The sequence below is a fragment of the Arachis ipaensis genome, chromosome B3 (genome assembly GCF_059453495.1).
Source record: "Arachis ipaensis isolate K30076 ecotype BB chromosome B3, ASM5945349v1, whole genome shotgun sequence".
In the NCBI taxonomy this organism is placed as follows: Eukaryota; Viridiplantae; Streptophyta; class Magnoliopsida; order Fabales; family Fabaceae; genus Arachis; species Arachis ipaensis.
In genome coordinates this window covers 135,089,275-135,112,495 of record NC_142438.1, presented here as the reverse complement: position 1 = coordinate 135,112,495, position 23,221 = coordinate 135,089,275, and the positions used below count along the sequence as shown (strand labels likewise).

The window sequence follows — 23,221 nt, the reverse complement described above, 5'->3', positions numbered from 1 at the left end:
AGATAAGATGACTTTTTGTCCCTGGCCTCAACATTTATTATGGTTTATGATGAAGATCATCTTTTATAAAATATAAAACGAACAAAACAACGTTGCTCAAACCAATGGAAATATATTTATAAGCAACCATTAACATCAGCATCTCTGATTCTCTGTTTCTGCTTTCTAGAACATTGTACAGGATTCACATTATTGAAGATCAACATCACAAGTACTTCTATGAACTATTTCAATCACCAGTAGCAATTGTTACACTAAGGAGTAAGGATGACTATGTTACAAGAAGCGAGCTATGTTTTTGTCCTAATTTTTTATTAGACAACAAACCAACTCAATGGAATGTCCTAATGTTTTTGTCCACACATTTTAGGTGTTCAAAGAGCCTTGGCACCAGGAATGTCAATCCAATGGAGTTGTAGCTCCACTTCACCAGACTCCACATTTCTTAGCCTAAGAACCATGTTCTGAACCACTTTGCCATCTCTCCACACAATGTGGCTCTCCTCTGCCAAACAGTTCTGTCTGCTAGGCTGCACCCTTTTGACTATCGTGTCGTTCGGGACGCCTTGCGGCCGCATCTTCACCGCTTCCACAAACGGACTGATATCAAACTCAGCATCCCCCATTTTGTCATCAAGGCTGAATGTGTCCTTGTCATGCACAAACTGCATCAATCACATTCACACTGTTAGTACTTCCACTCTTCTAGTGTTACTCCTTAGAATGTGATCATAAAATTTAACCAATTCATATGTTATGATCTTAAACTATGAGACGATAGTGTCATCTTGATTACTGTCACATAATAACAGTGAATAATAAACATAATATGCGTCTGTAACAGGACTAGTACCTAATCAGGACAAAAAAATATAGAGATTTCAAAATAATAGATTTTTTTTTAAAATTATCTTTAATAGAATTTTCTTACGAATTTTCTCTTAAACAATGACAGAAACTGCTATAAGAATAGTTATACTTACTAGCTGTACTGGGAGACTAGGATCTGAAATAGACAAAGTCAAATCATCATTCCATTCAGGGTTGATACTCTTCTTCACCACCTTAGTCTTCACCTTCTGCATGAACAATAATTATGGAGAATTTTTAGTTAGATGCTTCAGATTGTATATTACAACAAACCCCACATAGTTGCTAACTTCTCCATTCTATGATATAGCATATAGTTACAAAATATAGCTTTGTTTGTCCCTTACACTTCCATTTCAGCATGCCTTTAGTAAGAAGACATGATTTGAACAAACAAGTCTATGGATTTGGTTCCTAGTTTCTTATAATCCAGATGAACATGTTGCAGCTCAAAGGTTACCTCAGGAAAAAAAAAATATTATATTATTCTAACTTGTTTTCCTAGGTTTCTAGGATAATAGAAGACCAAAAATTAAAATAATAGAATAAAATTTGGTGCACCAGTTGACAAAGTTCCAAAATCATATATAACTATTATGAGGAGATGGAAATAAATTACAGTTTCCATTGTGTTACTAAAGTCAAAACTCACTATGGTGTTCAAGCATCGGAATTGAGATATTGAGACTTTTGCTATGAATAAGAAATTAAAGTAACTAATTGGCATTTTAAAGTCACAAATAAAAAGAAGAAGAAAAAAGAAAGATTAACACCAAACAAGCCATAAAGAGAACAAATGCCTTGAACAAAAGAACTAAACCAAACAGACAAAAGAAAACAGCAAAGAATCAAAGATGAACAATCATAAGAAACAGTCAGAAAAACACAAAAGAGGCCAGCAAGAAGAACAAACAAGAGACAAAAAAAATTGCAAGAGAATGAAGAAAGTTGAACCTGCTTGCCCATTCTGATGATGATATAAGGGTCACTGCTTAGTACATCCCTTACAGCAAGGTTAACCCCTTTTTGGACATGAATTCTCAGCAGACCCATCATGTGCTCCATTGCGGACAAAAATCCAGAGAAAATTCGGCAGAATGATAGAACTGGGACAGAATATAGTTGCAGGTCACCTCTGCCACAAAAGCACCCAATATTGCTGCCTTATTTATTTATTGCCACTTCCCACTTTGACATTGACATGTTCTATATTTATTATTAATAGGAACCAATCGAAAAAAAGGGGAAATTTATAAACAAAAACAAAAAGAAGAAAGAATACTAGTTACACAATTTAGTACTAACAAATAACAATGTTGTTATTCGTGGCCACAAACATGAACTGGATGGGGACGAGCATGGAAATTTGCTTGTTTTAGATATATTATACGCTGTTTAGTAATTGAAACGAATTAAAATCTTAAATTTCTCTGATTGTGTACCTATTAAACAAATGAAAACAGTAATTACCAAAAAACAATGAGACAAAAATTAAATCACCAAGTTTTTTTCTTTTTATTTGTTAATCTTATTTATTTCTCTTAACTCTAGATTTTCTGTCTTCCCCCAATTTTCCAAGAAGAAAATTCACAAGTCACGCGAAATGAACAAAAGGTACAAGAAACGTGGGGATTTGAGATCAGTAGAGAGTGCAAGATTGTTAAGCATGTCCTACATAGCTGTGTTTGTCGTCTTCTATGCACGCAACGTTCAACACACACCACAAATCAGAACTCCCAAATTACCCTTGGATAATTCTGGCAGTAACAAACTAACAACTCTTTGATTTCGATAACTTACAGGTGGGCAGAAAAGCTTGTAGTGGTTTCTTAAAACGTCTTAATAAATATTAATTAAACTACATATTACCATTTTCACTATTCGGTATGAACCGCTGCAACTCTGTTTCTACTTTCTAAAACATTGCAAAAGTGATTACATTAGAAGATTAACATGAAAAGTACTTGACTCCTTGAGGCTGAAAGCTGAAAGTGTTTTCTAGAGGCCCTTGGAACCAGGAATGTCAATCCAATGAAGTTGAAGTTCCACTTCACCACACTCCACATTTCTAAGCCTGAGAACCATATTTTGCACCACTTTGCCATCCCTCACCACAATTTGGCTCTCTTCTGCCAAGCAGTTCTGTCTGCTAGGCTGCACCCTTGTAACTATGGTGTCATTAGGGACACCATGCAGCCGCATCTTCACCGCTTCAATAAACGAACCAATCTCAAACACAGCATCCCCCATTTTGTCATCAAAGCTCAATCTGTCCCTGTCATATACATGCTGACATTCATTCTCATATTAGTACTTATTCATAATTCCATTAAGCTAATGCATCTGATTACATGCAGAGTTAGAAACCTAAATGGAAACCTTAAATAAATCCTCAAAATTAATTATCCACGTAGTTGGTTTCACATACTAATTTCTAATGAGGAGTGATAGGGGTCAGCAGATTTTGTGAGTTATAGCCATCAATTAGCCATCAATAGTGTATTTAATGGTGTGAGATTTCATCTAATGGTGGAGAATCACTCATTTTCCTTTTGCTGGCTAAGTGCGGCCAGATTTTAATAAATCTGCTGGCCTCCTAGACATTCCCATTTCTAATACTATTGAGAGTGATTTAATGAAGGTAACAAATTGGATTACATGTAGAACATAAAATTCTATCAATGAATAGCTGCAAGAAGGAACACTTACTAGGTGCACTGGAAGATTGGGATCTGAAATGGAGAGAGTCAAATCATCATTCCATTCAGGGTTGAGATTCTTCTTCACTACCCGAGTCTTCAGCTTCTGCATGACACATTAATTAATGGAGCAAAGAGTTAAGGTGCTATCGTTATAGTAGATAATAAAGTTGCGTTGAAAGTGTTACCGTGCCGAGTGAACCAGTGAAGGGGAAAAAAGTCAAAAACAAAGAAGGAAGAAAAAAGAAACACGCAAGGGCTACTTTGGGAATTAAAAAAAATAAAATTTCCCAGCTTGGTTTGTATTTTGTATTTATTTATTTATTTTTTTGAAAAATTATAAAAACAAAGTTCTAATAAAATAATAATAATAATAAATGTTTTCTTAAATCAAACGCATGGAATGTGCTTTTGTTTTCTTGGAAAAGAGCAGAGCAAAGCAGAATTAGAAGCTTCACCGCTTCAATCACGGAAGAAAACAGATTAATCAATGTTTCAAAACCATGACTATGATGAGAAAAGAATGAGTGTGGTGAAGTCAAAATTAACTCTGGTGTTCAAGTATCAAAAATTTGGAATGAATCTTTTCCATTTCTTTTAGGGTATAAAATATAATCTTTAATCTTTTAATATTTTTTATTTATAAAATATATAATAAAAAATCACACTTTACTTTAAATAAGAAGATTTAATTTCTCAAAACAGAATATTAATTTATTAACAAATTAAGAGTTTACAGACAGGAAAACTAGGGAGGAAAAAGATCAATACCACAATACAAAGAGACCAAATATGTTGTTGAATGCCCAGAAAAAAAAAAGAAAGAAGAAAAAGAGAAAGAGAAAGCGAAGAATCAAAGATGAACATCATCCCAGTCCAAAAAAAATAGATGAACAACATCAGCGGTCGGAAAAGAGACACAAGAAGTTTGGAAGAGATTGAAGAAAGTTGAACCTGCTTGCCCATTTTGATGATGATATAAGGATCACTGCTCACTACATCTCTGATAGCGAGATTAACCCCTCTTTGGACATGAATTCTCAGCAGACCCATCATGTTCTCCATTATGAGAAAATATTTCGGACTTCAGAGAATTGAGCAAAATGGAAAAGAATTAAAACAGAACAGAACAGTGGGTAGAAATGGAATGGCGGCAATAAATAGAGTATTATTTAGTTGTTGCCTCTTCTCACTTTGACAATAACATGTTCTATATTAATTTATAGAATCCATTAAATAGTAATAATTTAAATATTTAATTTAAACTGTTGTGACTAATTATTACGAAGTCCTAATAGTGAAGTTTCATTTTTTTACTATTTAAACCAATGTTATTTAGCGCAGGGTATATTCGTACTATTTCATTTCATACCATGGACAATAGAATAAGTCCTGTCATAAAAAGGTCAAATAATGGTTATCAAAGCTGACTAAATAAATTATGGAATCTTCTAAGTGCCCGTATCAATCCAAAATAAATAAATAAAATTATTAAAAAAAAATTTAAATTTATTATTTTTTATTATTATTTTTAGTTATTAATTTAACTTTTTAGTCTAATAATTTAATAATATATTTTAGTCTATATTTTTAAATATAAATAATTAATTAATAGCTAAAACAATTAATTTTAATGACTTCTAACATTTTCTTAAAAAAAATAGTATGCAACCATAAAATTAATCATTTTTAATTAATTATATTATTTATGCATTTTTTTATAGGTTATTCTCAACTTTTTCAATTAAATAAAATAAAAAGAATTTAGGTTTATATAAATTTCTTAAATCAAATTTTAATACACAAATTTTCTCTTTTTATATTTATATAAATCATCTCAGATCGGATAATTTTATATTGATTCGTTAAATATTACATCTTAGGACGATTTATATTTAGAATTTTTTTTTAGAAAGTTGACATAAATCGTTCCAAGATCACAAGAGTCATTTTTTAAGCCTAAAACACACTTAGATGGGATAATTTATTTGCAGAATGAGTATACCTCAAAATCCTTTCACGATTTTATGTGTAAACTAGTAAAACACAAAGAATTAGACAATTTATGAAGAGAATAAGTCTATAAATTAAGGAATATGGTGTAAATCATCTTTAAACGTCTAGGGAGAAAGAAAAAAAATGTCTAAAAATGTATTCTTGTTCGTTCATCATAAAAAAAATTGATAAAAACAAAAGTGAGGGTGTTACTTTTTCTTTTAAAAAAAATAGATTGATGTGTTTGTAAATCTATTAATGAATTTAATGGATTTACAAAATAGTATGTTACATAAATTGAAAATGTATGGTAAAAAATGTGTAAAACAAGTATCTTCTAGAATTCTTATCTCATTTAGGCAAGGTTAAGTTAAATTTAAAAAATATGAAATTTAAGGCGATAACAACATGTGAGTTATTTCACAGTCAAGCTAGATTTTCATATTCGTGCACTACGAAGTTGTTTACGAGTATGGTTAATATAGATGGTAGCTCAGGTGGATATGTTCCGAATTCACCAACCATGGGATAAAGAGGAGTTCTAGTGGCATTCTAGCGGGTCAATAGGTTACTGTCCACATGTTGCCCTGACATTTGTAGTAAATTTTTCTATTCAGACAGATGATTCAGATGACTTGAATAATGTGCATATCTTTGGAGAGCTCACAATTGCAATAAGAACAACACCTATACTAAAAAGTGAACTTGCATTCATGGAAGTTAGAGATAGAGATCTAGTTGCAGAAGTTATAAGAGACGATGAATCGGATTCAAAACTACCTATTATTAGTGATGATAACGACGACGAGAGAGACACAACACTTTTCAAAAGATCTCAAGTCCATTCAAGCTCTCAGACACAACAGTACCCTTCTTACTTCTCTAATTTGGATATTGAGGTCATGGACCAATTTACATTTTCAGATCAACAGCTCCCTAGTATTTATGAACATGTCTGGAATGCTTGGCACAGACGAATTTAAAATCAGCCAGTGGTTCCAGAACAAAGAGAAAGTTATCTCACAATGAAGAATTATAACATTCGTTGAGATATTGAGTGTTGAGATATTGAGTATCAAGTGTTTGAGTCTGATCAATTGAAGTATTATGAAAAGTGTGTTTAGTTTGATAATAGATGTAATTGGTTGATATGTATGAATATGAAGGAGTGTAAAGACTACTGAAAAGTAAAAAAGTAATGAAAAACACACATGTTTAGCAACACAAATATTCATTTATCCCAAACAACTTGATTATTATGTGACATGTGCGTCAATACTATCATTGGTTACGGCGGATGCATCAATTTCTGCATCAATAAAGTCGACCACACAATACCATTTAAACGGTATATATCTCCCTCATTACTAGCTATCTTATTCCCTAAGTATCATTGAATCATGCTTCCATGCCCTCTACTGTGATTCGCCGCCACTTGCTGCGTCGGCCTCCAATGCCTCTAGAAATACACTTCCTTCTCCCTTTAAATTTTTTTTTTCGACAAGCTTCACATCTATAAAAAGTAAAAATAGGTTCTGAATAGTATGAGAATAAATCACAAATAAATATTACGCTTTTGCAGTTAGTATAAATTGTTCCACCTCTTTTTAACTTTACAAAAACGAGTAAATCGTTCTAAACTTTTCAAGATTAGAAAAATACGTAAATTGTTACTGTTAGAATATAAGTATGATCAATTAGTTAATCTCCTATAATAAATATTCAGATATACTAAATAATATTAATTGATTCTACTTATATTCTAACAGTTACAGTCCTTTGTGTTTTAAATTTTAAAGTTTTACTTACTACATTTTAAAATAATTTATACTCATTTTGGCTCGCTCAATCTCCTAGAATGAATTACATGTTTTTCGAAAATAAATTTCAAATATAAATCATCATAAGATGTCAACTTTTACCAATTAACCTAAAGTACAATTACCTAACACATGAAACAGATCTACTAATCGAAAATTGATTTAAAAAATTCATATAATCTTAAATCTCCTTTATTTTATTTAGATAAAAAAAAATTAATTGTTCCTCTCCAATCCCCTCTTCCCCCTCTTCTTCATAATTATAAGCGAGGCCGAATTCATTTTTATATTCAAATATTTATAATGAAAACTGATGTGATTGACATAACAGTTATTAGTACTTAATTTAATAAAAAAAATCTTTTTTTTATAAATAATTTATTGAAATTAATTTTTAAAAAATTACAATATCTATGTTTAATAAATTTAAATAAAAAATATATTTAATAAACATAAAAAACAATATTTTGTTTGATAAGAGATTTTTAAGTTCAAAATAAACATAATAGATATAAGAAAGAATTTTTATTGTGAATGAAATTTGACATCAAAAATTAATTTAAGATAAGTTTAAATATTTATTAATATATAAATTATATTACATACACTTTCTATTTTAATAGATATAAAGTAACTTTTATTTTAATAATATTTTTTATTTTTTAAAATTATAAATTCAAACACATAATATTTTTAAATATTTATGCTTTTTAAAAGATACAATCATTTCTCCGAAAAAAAAATTACTGAATCATATTATCTTGTCTTTTTTTTTTACTAAAGATATGAGAAAAAATTACTGAATCATATTATCTTGTCTTTTTTTTTTTACTAAAGATATGAGACTCGAACCCATAACCTCTTAATTGAATATAGAGAAATTATACCATTTGAGCTATAATTTATTGGCATACTACCTTGTCCTTACCGAGCTATATCTACACTACACGCATTTTTATATTTTTGGTTTGATAAAGATAGCACTTTTTAATGCATTTAGGCAGTATTTATTGCTCCTTTGCAAAGTTTTAAGTCAACAATTGAGAAAATGGGTAAGGCACTAAGGCAGCCCCACATACATACGTTTATATATATATATATTAAAATTAATTATTAAAATCCGATATTAATATATTTATGTATAAATATATATAATTTAATTTATTTTTAATAAATATTATATTTTAATATATTTTTTATATTAATAATTGACGTTGGTGACTCAGGTTAATTTATCCGTAACATCGTCGTATATATAATTGTTTCTAGAAAACGGTATGCCACAGGTTTTGGCCAGTAACGAATAGCTAACTAAAGTTGGTGTTGCCATAGAGAGGCAAACAAACACGTTAAGCGTGTTTGCAGTCTTCGGTCTTCACTCTTCCGTCTTCCCCCATTCCCCAAAGTATAATCAAGCGTGTGAGCGTCAGACCGTGTGATAGTAAACTCTTTTATATTATTCTATGAAAAATATTATAAAGTTATAAAAATTTATTATTTTTATAATTAATTAATTATTAACATTTACAAATTTAGAATAAAATATATTATTAAATTATTAAATTTAAAAAATTAAATTAATAGATAAAAATAATAGTAAAAATTAATAAATTATAATAATTTTTTTATATTTTTGACGTGTACCCCATAAACTCGGCAACCATATTACCATCCTAATCGATCAAATAATTCGAAAAACAATAACGCAGATAACAGTCACAATTTGATCACGGTTTTGCATAAGTCAAATATCATCTCTAGTCCGTTGTCAATAACAACGGAACTCACTATCCAACTGAAAATATCGGAACAAACAAAGGGAAACTAACACTCCACTCGTCTAAAAAAACAAACCAAATAGCTCATAAGAACTCAGGTCACAAATACACTTTCATTCTCCTATTTATATTATTTTCTTAATATCTTATTTTAACTTGAGCGTCGGAGTGTTTTTTGCAGGTGTTCTCGCCGCTGTGTTTCACATTACCGAGGTTTTTCATCACTCCCCCCAAGACGACGTATAGCTCTCCCCAAGATCGATCAGTCGTGGAAGGAATCGTATACCTCGGTTGAACTTGGACGGAACATTTGGCGCCCACCGTGGGGCCAGGAATTCATCTAACCCCACTATTTTCTTTACCTAGCTCTTTATTTCTTTTCTTCTACAGGATCTCCAATCCTCAAGTATGGCTGATAACGGGGTTCATCAACCCACGCAAGCAGAGCTCTTAGCTCAAATAGTTGAACTTCAGGCAGAAGTCCGAAGGATAGCCGAGCTGTCTGTCAACAACAATGCCGGAAAACATGAGGAAGGAAATTCTAGAGGCTCGGCTCAAGGCAACACCGATCCATTGTGCCTCAATCCACCAAAGGAGAAGCTGACCTTGGACAACCCTTTTTCTGAAGAGATCACCAACTTTTAGATGCCCAAAAATTTCGTGCTACCCACTACTCTTGAGCCGTATAAGGGGATTGGTGACCCCGTGCTCATGTTAAGAAATTCCAATCTATGATGTTTTTTAACGGCACTAACAATGAACCTATACTCTGTCGAGCCTTTCCTACTTACCTTGATGGTGCTGCATTACTTTGGTTTTCTAAACTATCTGCAGGTTCGATCTCTTCATTTGAAGAGTTGGCGAGATCCTTCATTGACTACTTCGCAGCTTCAAGGATATACGTACACGGATCGGATTACCTTGGTACCATCCGACAATGACAACATGAGAGCTTAAAAGAATACATGACTCGATTTGCTGAAGCAACCATAGAAATACCAAATCTGAACCCAGCAGTCCACCTGCACGCCCTTAAGGCCGGCCTCTGACCCGGTAAGTTCCGGGAGACCATTGCGGTGACTAAACCAAAAACACTGGAGGAGTTCCAAGAGAGAGCAGCTGGACAAATGGAGATCGAAGAACTCCGTGAGGCTGAAAGAACGGCAGAAAATCACATAGGAAAGAAGAAGATAAGACTATCAGATCGGCAAACAATAAGGAACCAAGGAAGTCATTCAAACTCACCCAAAAATTTGACAATTATACCAGATTCAACACAAAGAGAGAAAAAATAATCAAAGAGATTCTCAACGCCAAAATAATAAAACCTCCAGCCCGAGCAGGAAGCTACCAAGATCAACGAGTTGTAGACAAGAGCAAACACTGTGCTTTCTATCAGAAGTATGGGTACACGACGGACGAATGCGTAATCCCCAAAGACTTATTAGAAAGGTTAGCCTGGCAAGGCCTCTTGGACAAATATGTCGAAGGAAGAAAAAGCAAGGAAAACATTCGAGACCGAGAAGAGCGCCAACGAACCTCAGAAGGCAAGGATGACAACAGATGGTCCAACCCTAATCCACCAAAGGGGATCATAAACTGCATTTCCGGAGGATTCGCCAGGGGAGGCAAGACAAACGCGGCACACAAGCGGAGTTACCAAGCAATGCTGGCAATCGAAGGAACAGTACCACAGAGTAACAAGGATACAAACAACCTCAAAATCACCTTCAGCCAGGCCGACATATCTTCCACCATCATAAACCTAGACGATCCAGTGATGATTTCCATCCAAACAGGCAAACTATTGGTAAGAAAAGTCCTTTTGGACCCAGTAGCAGTGCAGACGTTCTTTTTTATTCTACATTCCAAAAAATGAAACTTTATGAAAAAGCCATGCAACCTTCATCCGGATAATTGGTAGGATTCTCCGGAGAGAGGGTTCCAATTAAAGGATATATATATATGGCTAAAAACGACAATGGGAGACACCCCATTGTCACACACCATTGATATCCAATATCTTATAGTCGCCTGTCCCAGTCCTTACAATATTATCCTCGGACGACCTGCTCTGAACATGTTCAGAGCAGTAGTGTCTACCTTACATTTGTGTGTTAAGTTTCAGGCACAGGACGGGAAGATAGCAACACTCCACTCAGACCGCCAACAAGCTCGGTAGTGTTACAATGCAAGCCTAAAAACATCCGACGCGAAACAAAAATATCAACAAGAGGTCAAGGCTATCCATAGCACGAACGAAATACTATCCCTAGCAGAGCTCGACCCTTGGGAGGACACCCAAGAAAGACCTCAGCCAGCGAACGAACTCCAAAAAGTTCCCCTGACATCAAAACCAGGAAAATTCACCTACGTCGGCCGAGCCATTCAAGGACAAGAACAATTGGAACTTATAAAGGTACTACAAGACAACGCCGATCTATTTGCCTGGACCCCAGCAGATATGCCAGGAATAGACCCAAACATCATTTGCCACAAGCTCGCCATCGACAGAACGATCCGACCTGTAGCCCAAAAGAAAAGAAACCTCGGGGAGGAAAAAGCAAAGGCAGCCCTAGAGGAAACTAAGAAGCTACTCAGTGCCGACTTCGTTAAAGAAATCCGCTTCACCACGTGGCTCTCAAATGTGGTAATGGTAAGGAAGCATTCAGGTAAATGGCGCATGTGTGTCGACTTTACAAACCTCAACAAGGCATGTCCGAAAGACGCCTATCCACTACTGTGTATTGACAAACTGGTAGATAATGCTTCGGGGTTCAAAAGCTTAAGCTTCATGGACGCATACTCTGGTTACAACCAGATCCTTATGCATCCAGAAGACCAGAGCAAAATAGCTTTTATAACTGAACATGGAAATTTTTGTTATAGAGTAATGCCATTTGGTCTGAAGAATGCAGGTGCAACATATCAGCGACTAATGGACAAGGTATTCCACCAACAAATAGGTCGGAATATGGAGATCTATGTGGATGACATGGTCGCCAAGACTACACCAAAAAGATCACACTGCAATGACCTCAAGGAAATATTCAATTGAATTCGAGCATATAATATGAGACTCAATCCAGAAAAATGTGCTTTCGGAGTACAAGGAGGTAAGTTCCTCGGCTTCATGCTGACCTCATGGGGAATCGAAGCAAATCCTGAAAAATGTGAAGCAATACTTAATATGGCAAGTCCAAAAATAATTAAGGAAGTACAACAACTAGCAGGGAGAGTGGCCGCCTTGTCACGATTTCTACCTGCAATATCAAACCGATCATATCATTTCTTCCAGACGATATCTAAAGGCAAAAAATTCGAGTGGACAACGGAATGTGAAACAGCATTCGCCGAGCTTAAGGCCATCCTGTCTTTGCCACCAGTACTACAAAGCCCAGAAGTCGGTAAACCCTTGTATTTATATTTATCTGTTTTCAATTTTTCTATAAGCTCGGTTTTTGTCATTGAGGCAGGAAAAATACAAAAGCTAGTATACTTCGTCAGTAGAGTCATGCAGCCAACAGAAAAAAGATATCTCAAAATAGAACAACTGACCTTGGCACTAGTAACAACAGCAAGGAGGCTAAGACACTACTTCCAGAGCCACACAATAATCATAAAAACAAACCAACTACTAAGGCAGATACTAACAAAACCAGAACTGGCAGGACGGTTGACCAAGTGGTCTATCGAACTTTCTGAGTTCGATATTCAATTTCAATCAAGACCGGCTCTGAAGTCACAGGTCCTGGAAGACTTCATTTCTGAACTCACACCTGACGAACATCACTACGAGCAGATTTGGGAGTTATATGTAGACGGCGCATCAAACCGAGAAGGAAGCGAAGCCAGAATAGTTCTAAAGGAGGGAGAAACGGTAATGGCCGAGCAATCCCTTCAATTCCACTTCTCGGCAAGCAATAACCAAGCTGAATATGAGGCGCTCATAATAGGTCTCAAGCTCGCCCTCAGTTTCCAAGTACAAAGCCTGATAGTACACTGTGACTCCCTCTTAGTGGTTCAACAAATCAAAGGAGAATTCCAGGTAAAAGATCCTTTGTTAGAGCAGTATTGGCTCATAGCAAAGGATCTTATTTCAAAATTGAGTAAACTACCATTTGTACCCACGAAAGTTGAAAACGCTGACATATCTACCCATAGAAAAAGAAAGTTACCATTTGTACCCATAAAAAATAGTTTTTGCAAGCAAAATTATCCAAACCCTAAAAAATTAAATAAAATTCCTAAACTACCCTTCTCTCCTCCCTCCTCTCTCTCTCTCTCTCTCTCTCTCTCTCTCTCTCTCTCTCTCTCTCATTTTTCTCAGCCACCCAATTCCAATATTAACCACATACCACCGTATCACCATCCTCATCACTGTTCACCCCCTTCTCCGCCAGCAACGTCGCAGACCTACGCCAAGTCCAGGAGCACCGCGCCAGCTTCTCCTCGCCACCATCACCATCGGCCTCGAACCAGAGCCTACTGCGTCAGAGACCCTCCTCTTCACGCTACCTTATCGCCGCCATAGCCAACCCTCTTCACCTCTTTCTGCATCGTAGAACCACCACCGTCGTTGCCTGATCCTTGCCATTGTTATATCTACCTCTCCCCTGATTTTCTTTTGCTTTGTTCTTCATTACAGGTTCATGAACCAACCCATTTTTTGCAGGATCCGATGGTGTCTCCCCGCAGGTGGAGCATCAGGCCTTAACCCCCGAAGAGGACAACACCATAATCAGGACTCACGCTCAGTTCGCGGATGAGACATTTTTCGGCGAGTCGCGACAGCGGAGAGTGATTAATAGCGTGATTGTGCCGCCGAGGGCTGCAGTCGTCGAAGAAGGCGATGCAGTCGTCGACGACGGGGTTGATGTCAGTGATGTGGGCGATGAGGCCATCAGAGAAGCCGTGGCCCTGATGGTCAATGGCGCAGGTGGCGAATCCGGACTTGGCGAAGTAGATGGCCGTGAGCTGGAGGAACCAGCTGGATTCGCCGGTAAATCCGTGAACGAGGGCGAGGGTTCCGGTGACAGTTGCGGGGGGTAGTGGGAGCCACCATTGAGTGAAGAGCTTGAGGGATGGTGGTGAGTGAAGGGGGTGGTGGTGAGATTTGAGATTAGAAAGAAAAAGAGGGGTGGTGGCAGGGTGAAGAGGGTTAAGGTTAGAAAGGTGATTGGGTGAAGAAGGTGGTGTGGTGGTGAAGATAAGGGTAATTTAGGAATTTTAGGTAATTTTTTAGTGTTTGGATAATTTTGTTGTGCGGAACCCATATTTCATGGGTACAAATGGTAATTTCCTTTTTCTATGGGTAGAAATGTCAGAGTTTTCAACTTTCGTGGGTACAAATGGTAGTTTACTCTTTCAAAATTTAATAAACTTACCATATCACATATGCATAGAGAGAAGAACACTAGAGCGGATATCTTATCTAAGCTCGCCTCCACTAGGGCAACAACACACACATTAGCACTATCACAACTCACCCTAGAAAAACCTAGCATCGAGTCACTATGCATAATAAGCATCACTCATACAAACGATTGGAAAACACCTTTTCTTGAGTATATTAATATAGGGGCTATCCTCAAAAATGAGACTAACCCTCAAAAGTTTTAGCAAAAAGCAAGTTTTTTTACAACTATCGCAGGTGAACTATACAGGCGTGGTTTCTCACACCCATTACTAAAATGCCTCGACAAAAAACGAAGCAAATGAATTCATGAACGAGGTCCACGAAGGCGTATGTGGAAACCACATAGGAGGACGAGCTCTGGCAGCAAAGATTATCCGAACAGGATATTATTGGTCGAAGGTGAAGAGGGACTGCATAACAAAAGTCAAAGCCTGCAACAATTGTCAAAAGCATGCTACTGTCTCAGTGAAACTGGCTGAGGTAATGCATAGCATGGAGGTAAGCTGGCCTTTCTTCAGATGGGGGCTCGATATCCTCGGCCCTTTCCCAGTAGCACCGGATCAGGTAAAATATCTTTTAGTCTCAATAGATTATTTCTTAAAATGGATAGAAGCACAACCACTAGCAAGAATAACTGCCAAAAAGGTACGATCTTTTATATGGAAAAATATCATATGCCAATTTGGAATACCTAAGGAGATAATATCAGATAATGGTAGACAATTTACAGATAACAAACTTGTGTCATTTCTGAAAAGCTTTAACATTCAGCACCATTTTATCTCGGTCGAGCACCCACAAATAAATAGGCAGGCCGAAGCTGCTAACCGAGTAATCTTGCAGGCAATGAGAAAAAAGCTCAATGATGCGAAAGGAGAATGGGCAGACTTGATCCCAGAAATACTGTGGAGCTATAACACAACAATACAAACTACAACGGGCAAGACCCCATTTAAATTAGTGTACGGCACAGAGGCACTGATACCAATCGAGGTCGGCATCCCCACTTAAGGGCCGAGCTATACAATCAACAACACAATATCGATACGAGGAAGGCCGAGCTAGACCTCGTGGAGGAAGATAGAGATGTCGCCGCTATCAAACAAAGAGCGATGAAACAACTAGTAGAACGAAGACATAATAAAAAAGTAGTACCCAGGACATTCAACGAGGGAGACCTAGTCCTCAGAAGAACAGAGGAAGCAAGACGACCTCCATCGCACGGTAAGCTCGCCGCAAATTGGGAAGGACCGTTTCGGCTTGCAAAAGTACTCGAAATGGGGGCTTACCAACTACAAACGCTACAAGGCGACTCATTACCAGGAAATTGGAACATCTCGTCACTAAAGTTGTATAGATCATAACCTGTACAATCCGTGGATGAAGGTACTCTTTTTCCCTTAGAGGTTTTTTCCCAAATAAGGGTTTTACCTAAGGAGGGTTTTAATGAGGCTGGACATCCAATATATCAATTATCAACGTCAAACAATGTACTAATATGTGAATAACCGATCTGATTCTTACTTTATCTCTCCTCCTATTCTACTTTCAAATGCAAAAACATTAACTAAGCATGCATAACTTTATATATTACCAAAACACTACAATTGTCAAACTTACCTAACCTCGGTCAGCGCAAACAAAAGTTATTTAAGTTCAAAACGACAGACAAACATCAAAATATACAAGTCACAGAAATATACATATACATAAGTTAAGAAGGAGGGACGTTCTCATCGCGGTCCTCTACAGTCCCATCCACAAACAGCTTCCCGCCAACAACTATTTTGGTAACATCAAGCTGACCACAATCAAACTCGGAGGGTAAAATAGCAATTTGACTGACAGCTCGATCAAATCCAGAGGAGAACATCTCCATCCCCTCCTCTTCCAATTCATGAACTCTGGAGGTCAGCTGCCCTTTGGATATGTCACTTTTCTTCATCTCGGCCTGCAGCAGCCGAATCTGATCACGCAAACGAATGACCTCCTCTTCAGAATCCTTCATCTTTGCCGTAACACTCACAATAATATCGTCCTTCTCCTTGGATGACCTTTCCAGCTCGGCAAATTTTTCCTTATACGACCTCTCCAGGTCGGCAACCTTATCTACAGTCACTTGCTGTTCAGCACCAAGCAGCTCAGTCGTTCGATCGACACACATCAAACGTGAAGCAACAATCTACAACCAAACGAACGCACCAGGTAAAAAAAAAAAGATAGAAGAAGAAGAGAAAGAAGAAAGCCGACCTGGATAAACTTCCCCATCCCCTCCATACCAATTCGGCGAGTCATAAGCATATTACCAGGGTATTGAGATACCCTGTCAGAAAGTTCAGCAAAAGGAAATTGGTCGCTCCACAACGAATGAGGACTCGTAGCAGGAATAAAACCATGAAGTCTTTTTTTCCTATCAAAGGCAGACCTACCAGCGACCTCCTTGTCACCCTCCGAAATAACCTCCAGGGACTTCTCGGTATCATCGCTTTTCCTTTTAAATGAAGATGCAGGCTGAGCGGCAAACTGAGCAGCCCCCCACCACTCTCCTTCAAAGCCCTAGAACCTCCAATGTCTCTATCCCTCTTCTTTTTCAGAAAAGACTGAAAACGAGAGGGATCCAGATGAGTAACTCGACCACCTACAAACAACAGAAGTCAGAAAAACTTAAAAAATGACAAAAAGAATAACAACAAATATTACCTATATAAGTTCTTAGACCCTCACTACCACCAGAGTCATGCAAACATAAAACCTCAGGAATGGACAAACATTCCCCAGCGGCAAAGCATTCTACCAAATAATCTAGAAAACAGTCTTCTTCTTCACTCTGCTCAGTAGCCTCCAGGATCTGAATCGGCTCAGAACACTAATAAAGTGGAAATTTCTCTATAAGCTCGTCATCTAAGTAAAAAGGATAATCGGCCTCCATTGACCGCACCTTGACGAAAAGTGACTTAAAATTCTTAAAAGAGGATTTGTACAACAGGAAGAGGGAACGACCAGGAAAACTACTTAAGCAAACCCATAACCCCTTCCGAACCCCTTTCGACTGAAACAATGAGAAAAATACCGACAAAGAACAAGGAAAGGAAAAAAAGTCCATCAGACATTGGAAAGCACGAAGAAACGCCCAAGAATTAGGGTGTAACTGTGAAGGCGCACAATTGAGTTGGGTAAGTAGTTAAGTACATCACACTCGAAAGCAGAAAATGGAAATTTAACACCCAGTTCCATAAGACAAGGAGTATACATGTAAAAATATTGTCAATCCCCTCTCCTTTCGTAAACCCTATCCTCACCAGAACAGTGAAGCAGCTCAACACCCACACCCGAACCCTCTTTCACCACCTTCAAACCTTTGAGCTCACACATGGACTCGGCATCAATGTACGACGAAGACCGAGTCCTCATGTCATCATGAACCCAATGGTATGGGTTATCTTTCTTTTCCTCAACAACTTTTTGCTTTTCTTTCTCTTTCGTCATTTCAAAAACAAAAACAACAGTAACTTTAGGGAGAGGGACTAACTTTTAGAAGTCATGACTGGGGTTAACTGGTAGAATGTGAAACAGCAGAATGTCAATTCCAAAACAGCAATCAGATATTATTACAAAGCCCACTAACTTAGTAGGTAAACTAAATAATAACCGCTAAGGGCATCGAAAACCCAAGCGGTGCAGGGGCGCATTAATCGCAGCACATTCCACAAGGAAGAAAACCCCTTGACTTCCTTTTGCTCTCTCCCACATTTATTTTACAAACACCAAAAGGGCCCAATATCACAAACAAAAAAATAATATGCACGGGAAAACATATACGAAAGGCCGAATACATAAAGCTTGCCTGCCACTTGAGTACAAAGCCAGATAAGCTTGGAGGCTATGACGTGTACCTCGTAAACTTGGTAACCATATCACCATCATAACCGACCAAATAATTCGAAAACAATAACACAGATAACGGCCACAACTTGATTACGGTTTCGCATAAGTCAAATATCATCTCTAGTCCGTTGTCAATAACAACGAAACTCACTATCCAACCGAAAGTATTGGAACAAACAAAGGGAAGCTAACACTCCACTCGTCTATAAAAACAAACCAAATAGCTCATAAGAACTCAGGTCACAAATACACTTTTATTCTCCCATTTATATTATTTTCTTAATATCTTATTTTGACTTGAGCGTCAGAGTACTTTTTGCAGGTGCTCCCGCCGCTGTGTTTCGCATTACCGAGGTTTTTCATCACTCCCCCCAGGACGACGTATAGCTCTCCCCAAGATCGATCAGTCGTGGAAGAAATCGTATACCTCGGTTGAACTTGAACGGAACAATTTTTTTATATGTTTGTTTGAGTATTGATACGTAACCTATAACCTTGGCCACCTAAAAGTTCGAAAACAAACCGATAAGATCAACAATAACGGACCCGAACATTTGAATAATAAAAATGTGGTCAATAAAATCCTCAACTGACCAACAATCCCGGATACAGCCATGCAACGGATAAATAAACTCCGCTATAAAAACAAGAGGGTAACCTCGGAGGAGGCAGGTTCACTATTCTAACTCCTATTACTTTACTTATATAAAACTCTTCACTGACTTGAGCGTCGGAGTATCTTGTGCAGGTATTCTCGCCGTGGTGCTTCGCCCAAGACCGACGTATAGCTCTCCGCAGAATACAGCGAAGTGTTCGGATACGCTATATCTCGGCAAGCCTTGCCCGGACAAATCAAGTATATTGATAAATTCATATGTACTAATATAATAAAAATATATACAAAATAATAAAACTGATGCATATAGGACTTTCTGTGGGAAAAAAAATTGAACGCCAGAATACAATCCATCGAACCCTGGTGTCTAAAATGCAGTGGGTCACAAGAAAGTGTTTTTTATTATTTCTGGAAGTACCCAGACGTAACTGAAGCTTGGAGATACTCAAATCTGTCATGGCCGATTCAAGCTCGAGAACCATGAGAGTAGCGAATTTAATTAGATGCAGAACTGAGAGTGAGAGAAAATTCAAATGATAAGGGAGCAGTAGTAGCAAACCTCATATGGCAAATATGGGAAAAAAAATTTAAATAGCATAATCTTCTCATCATCACTTATAGATTTTGGGTTCAAGTCTCATTTCTACTTTAGAAAAAAAAAGCAGCATGTGAATTATATTATGCATGTCAGAATTTATTTTTTTTAAATATATATTGTTAAATTTCTTGGAAAAAAGCAGAATATATGAAGATAATATTATATGAAGTTGTTGTATTGAACTTGTTGTTTCATGATACAAGAGTCATGCTATTTATGAAGATATTTTCAACTAACTTCATAAATATCCATCTACTAACTACTAGCCATTACTAACTTAACTCCCAACTACTAACAACTCTAATAATATTTTAATATGCCCCCGCAAGCTGGTGGATGGAAGATGTCAATAATCACCAGCTTGGATAACTTTTGATGAGATGGTCGAGGAAGAGGCGTGCACCGCAGAGGCGTGTGGCGCGAGACGCAAAGGAAGAAGGAAGACGCGTGTGTGGCAGACCGACGATTCTAGTCATGACGGAAAAGAGAAACAAGGCTACTGCTGGTTCTGTGTTTGAAAGTGAGACAACCAGGAAGGAACAGGAAGAAAAAGAAGAGAGAAGAAAGGAGACGTCGGAGACGCCGCAATGACCAGCAGTGGAATGAATAGATAGATAAAGAGAGGAAGAAAAGGTACAGACAGGAAGTGGTTCTTGACCGAAGAAGAAGGATAAAGGAAAAAAGAAGAAGATAAGAGAAAAGAATAAGAGAAAAAGAAGAAGAGGTGACGGTGACAACAAACTTTGAGAGGCGCGTAAAGGCGTTTCAGCTCTCAATGACTATAATTTTGGGTAATATAAGGAGAGAGGGAATGAAATAACCAACACAACACCAAGTTATTGCAACGCTCCCATATTAAAAACAGAGGATTATCAGTTTAGAGGAGAAGGAATAGAGCCAGTGAAAAAGTAAGGACAGGAGTGACAAGGATAGATGTTGGATTGATCACTAAGATGAATATAAAAAGGGCTAGTGGGTGGGATCTTGTGCTACGTTAGAAGATAATTCTGCCATTAGGGAGGAAGAAGACAATGGGGACTGATTATTTGGGTCTGAAGAAGATACGTGGTGATTTTTCACCGAAAAACTAATGGCTTATCCTCTTAAAGGAGGATATTATGGCTCTGATATCATGTTAAATTTATTGGAAAAAAAAAGTAGAATATATGAAAATAGGGGAGTGCTAGGGGAACAATGAAATTTTTGAACAACATAAACAACCACCAATCAAATGAAAATACACTACACCCTAATTTAATGCTACTAATCAAATTTACTCTTTTAACCCTATTAATTCACATTGTTTACACATTGTTCAAAAACCTTGTTGGTTACCTATACTTTTCCATGAAAATAATATTATATGAAGTTGTTGTATTGAAATTGTTGTTACATGATACAAGAGTCATGCTATTTATAAAGATATTTTCAACTAACCTCATAAATATCCAACTACTAACTACTAGCCATTACTAACTTAACTCTCAACTACTAACAACTCTAATAATATTTTAATATATATCATATCAATACTTTTATTAAAATACCCTTATAATTTAATAAAAATATATTTTATTTAATTTAAAATTTTAAATATTCTTTTTTTAATGTTAGATAAAAATTACTTTTTAAAATTTAACTAATTTTAATCCTATAAATTTAAAAAATAACATAAAAATATATTTAATTATTCATTCACCTTAAAAATATGACTTTAATCTTGTTAATTCTTATGAATCTTAATCTCTCATAATTATTCATACTAAAAAAATACATAAAAAAAATCAAAGAAAATTTTTATTGGATTTTCTCAACTCACCTTCACAGTTTTAAATAACGGTCTCTCTTGCTTTCAATTCTAATCAAACTCTCGCTTTTCTCTCCTTTGTCACTAATACATTAGAGTCTCCTTCAATTTCGAGGAGGAAGTTTGAGATATATTTTTGTAATTTTTTTTAATGGAGATAAAATTTATAATTATTAAAATCGGACCAAACCGATCAGTTTAACTGAAAATTTGGTAAACCAGACCCAACACCGATCCAGTCCAAGATTCCAACCGTTTAAGATAGAGAACTGGAATGAACTTATCAAACCCGTAATAAACTAGAGAAAATTGGTCAAATCCGGTGAAGATCGGTCCGACCGAACTGCTCGGTCACAGTTGAAAGCGAACCTACAAGGAAGTAACAAAACTAATAGAACCACCAAGCTGCAATGCTTCTTACTATTATAAGTACAAATTATAATATATATATATATATATATATATAGGATGTTTTATTTTACTTATATTCAATTTATTTTAATTTTAATGTCACTTATTTTTAAATCAATTATATTTTATTTAACTATAATTTTATATTTAATACAAATTAAAAAGAGAAATAAAAAATTTATTAATCACAATTTATTTATTTTTTCATGATTATACGATATCTATTAATATTATTTTTTCAATAAATACTTGTAGTATATAATAATAAGTAAAGACTCACATACATTTGTCTTCATATGAAGTTGATAGTTGAAAATCGTTAGATGACAATTTAGTCAAACTTGTCAAATCATCTAACGGTTTTTAAATATCAACTTCACATGAAAACAACTGTATGTGAGCAATAATCCAATAACCCAGTAGCTTGACTAGTAACCGGATTAATCAGTTCGACCAATAACTCACCAGTTGAACCAGTAATCTAGTAGTTTGACCGGTTCGATTATCGGTTCGGTTCTGATAATTATGAGATAAATAGTTAAATGTATTTTTATTTTATTTTTTAAATTATTTAAATTTTGAAATTATAAGATTAAAATTAGTTGGATTTAAAATTTTGATTAATTTAAAGGTGTAGTTTTTGTCCAACATAAAAAATATTTAAGTTTTTTTTATAAAATTAAATAAAAAGTATTTTTTATTAAATAAAAAGTATTTTTTACTTTTACTAAATTATAAAAATATTTCAGTAAAAGTATTGATATAATATATTTTTTTATAAAAATTAAATGTTTATATAGATAATATAATCCACATATCATTTTTTTATTTATTTATATTTATATCGTATCGGTACATATAAATTTATTATCGTATCAAAATAAATATTTTTTAATTCTATTATTGACTAATGATGGTAAGTTCTCTTAATTAATATTTAATTTTTATATACTATTAATATAACAAAGAGTAAACTACTATTTCTACCCACGAAAGTTTTAAACGCTGATAAATCTACTCACAAAAAAAGAAAATTACTATTTGTACCCATAAAACATGAGTTCCATATAATAAAATTATCCAATTATTAAAAAATCATTTTGAAACCCCAAATTACCCTTCTCCTAACCCTAATCTCAACCCCCTTCTTCCAATTCTCATCCCTTCCTTTATTCTTTTCAGAAATTTCACCACCTCCTTCACCACCACCACCACCATCTCCACCGTCACCAACCGTCAACCTCACATTTCTCTTTCTCCACAGCTATAAACAATAACGATAGTGATGATCATTTGCTTCTTGCAACCTTTGCTTCCTGCAAC

The 23,221-nt window shown here is 35.8% G+C and overlaps 3 protein-coding genes across 3 annotated transcripts; all 3 read right to left on the bottom strand.

Annotated features, from left to right (window-relative positions):
- Window positions 1-92: 92 nt before the first annotated feature.
- LOC107631263 (protein C2-DOMAIN ABA-RELATED 1) lies at window positions 93-2,063 on the bottom strand. Its single transcript, XM_016334647.3, has 3 exons — window positions 1,825-2,063; window positions 984-1,079; window positions 93-665 (listed from the first exon to the last, which is right to left on the bottom strand). Exons 1-3 carry the CDS (start codon window positions 1,933-1,935, stop codon window positions 375-377), a joined length of 498 nt encoding a protein of 165 aa, XP_016190133.1. The 5' UTR covers window positions 1,936-2,063; the 3' UTR covers window positions 93-374.
- Window positions 2,064-2,629: 566 nt separating this feature from the next.
- On the bottom strand, window positions 2,630-4,774 carry LOC107631264 (protein C2-DOMAIN ABA-RELATED 1). Its single transcript, XM_016334648.3, has 3 exons — window positions 4,524-4,774; window positions 3,580-3,675; window positions 2,630-3,159 (listed from the first exon to the last, which is right to left on the bottom strand). Exons 1-3 carry the CDS (start codon window positions 4,632-4,634, stop codon window positions 2,869-2,871), a joined length of 498 nt encoding a protein of 165 aa, XP_016190134.1. The 5' UTR covers window positions 4,635-4,774; the 3' UTR covers window positions 2,630-2,868.
- An 11,521-nt stretch (window positions 4,775-16,295) lies between these two features.
- LOC148572532 (uncharacterized) lies at window positions 16,296-16,876 on the bottom strand. Its single transcript, XM_088507794.1, has 3 exons — window positions 16,832-16,876; window positions 16,669-16,763; window positions 16,296-16,635 (listed from the first exon to the last, which is right to left on the bottom strand). Exons 1-3 carry the CDS (start codon window positions 16,874-16,876, stop codon window positions 16,296-16,298), a joined length of 480 nt encoding a protein of 159 aa, XP_088363920.1.
- Between the last annotated feature and the right edge of the window lie 6,345 nt (window positions 16,877-23,221).

Coding starts and splice junctions, on each gene's coding strand:
- LOC148572532 (XM_088507794.1), bottom strand. CDS start 16,876: ATGACTCGCCGAATTGGTATGGAGGGGATGGGGAAGTTTATCCAG. Junction 16,764..16,831: donor GGATGGGGAAGTTTATCCAG/GTCGGCTTTCTT, acceptor GTTTGGTTGTAG/ATTGTTGCTTCACGTTTGAT. Junction 16,636..16,668: donor AAGGTTGCCGACCTGGAGAG/GTCGTATAAGGA, acceptor CGAGCTGGAAAG/GTCATCCAAGGAGAAGGACG.
- LOC107631264 (XM_016334648.3), bottom strand. CDS start 4,634: ATGGAGAACATGATGGGTCTGCTGAGAATTCATGTCCAAAGAGGGGTT. Junction 3,676..4,523: donor TCATCAAAATGGGCAAGCAG/GTTCAACTTTCT, acceptor TGTGTCATGCAG/AAGCTGAAGACTCGGGTAGT. Junction 3,160..3,579: donor CCAATCTTCCAGTGCACCTA/GTAAGTGTTCCT, acceptor AATGAATGTCAG/CATGTATATGACAGGGACAG.
- LOC107631263 (XM_016334647.3), bottom strand. CDS start 1,935: ATGGAGCACATGATGGGTCTGCTGAGAATTCATGTCCAAAAAGGGGTT. Junction 1,080..1,824: donor TCATCAGAATGGGCAAGCAG/GTTCAACTTTCT, acceptor TTGTTCATGCAG/AAGGTGAAGACTAAGGTGGT. Junction 666..983: donor CTAGTCTCCCAGTACAGCTA/GTAAGTATAACT, acceptor TGATTGATGCAG/TTTGTGCATGACAAGGACAC.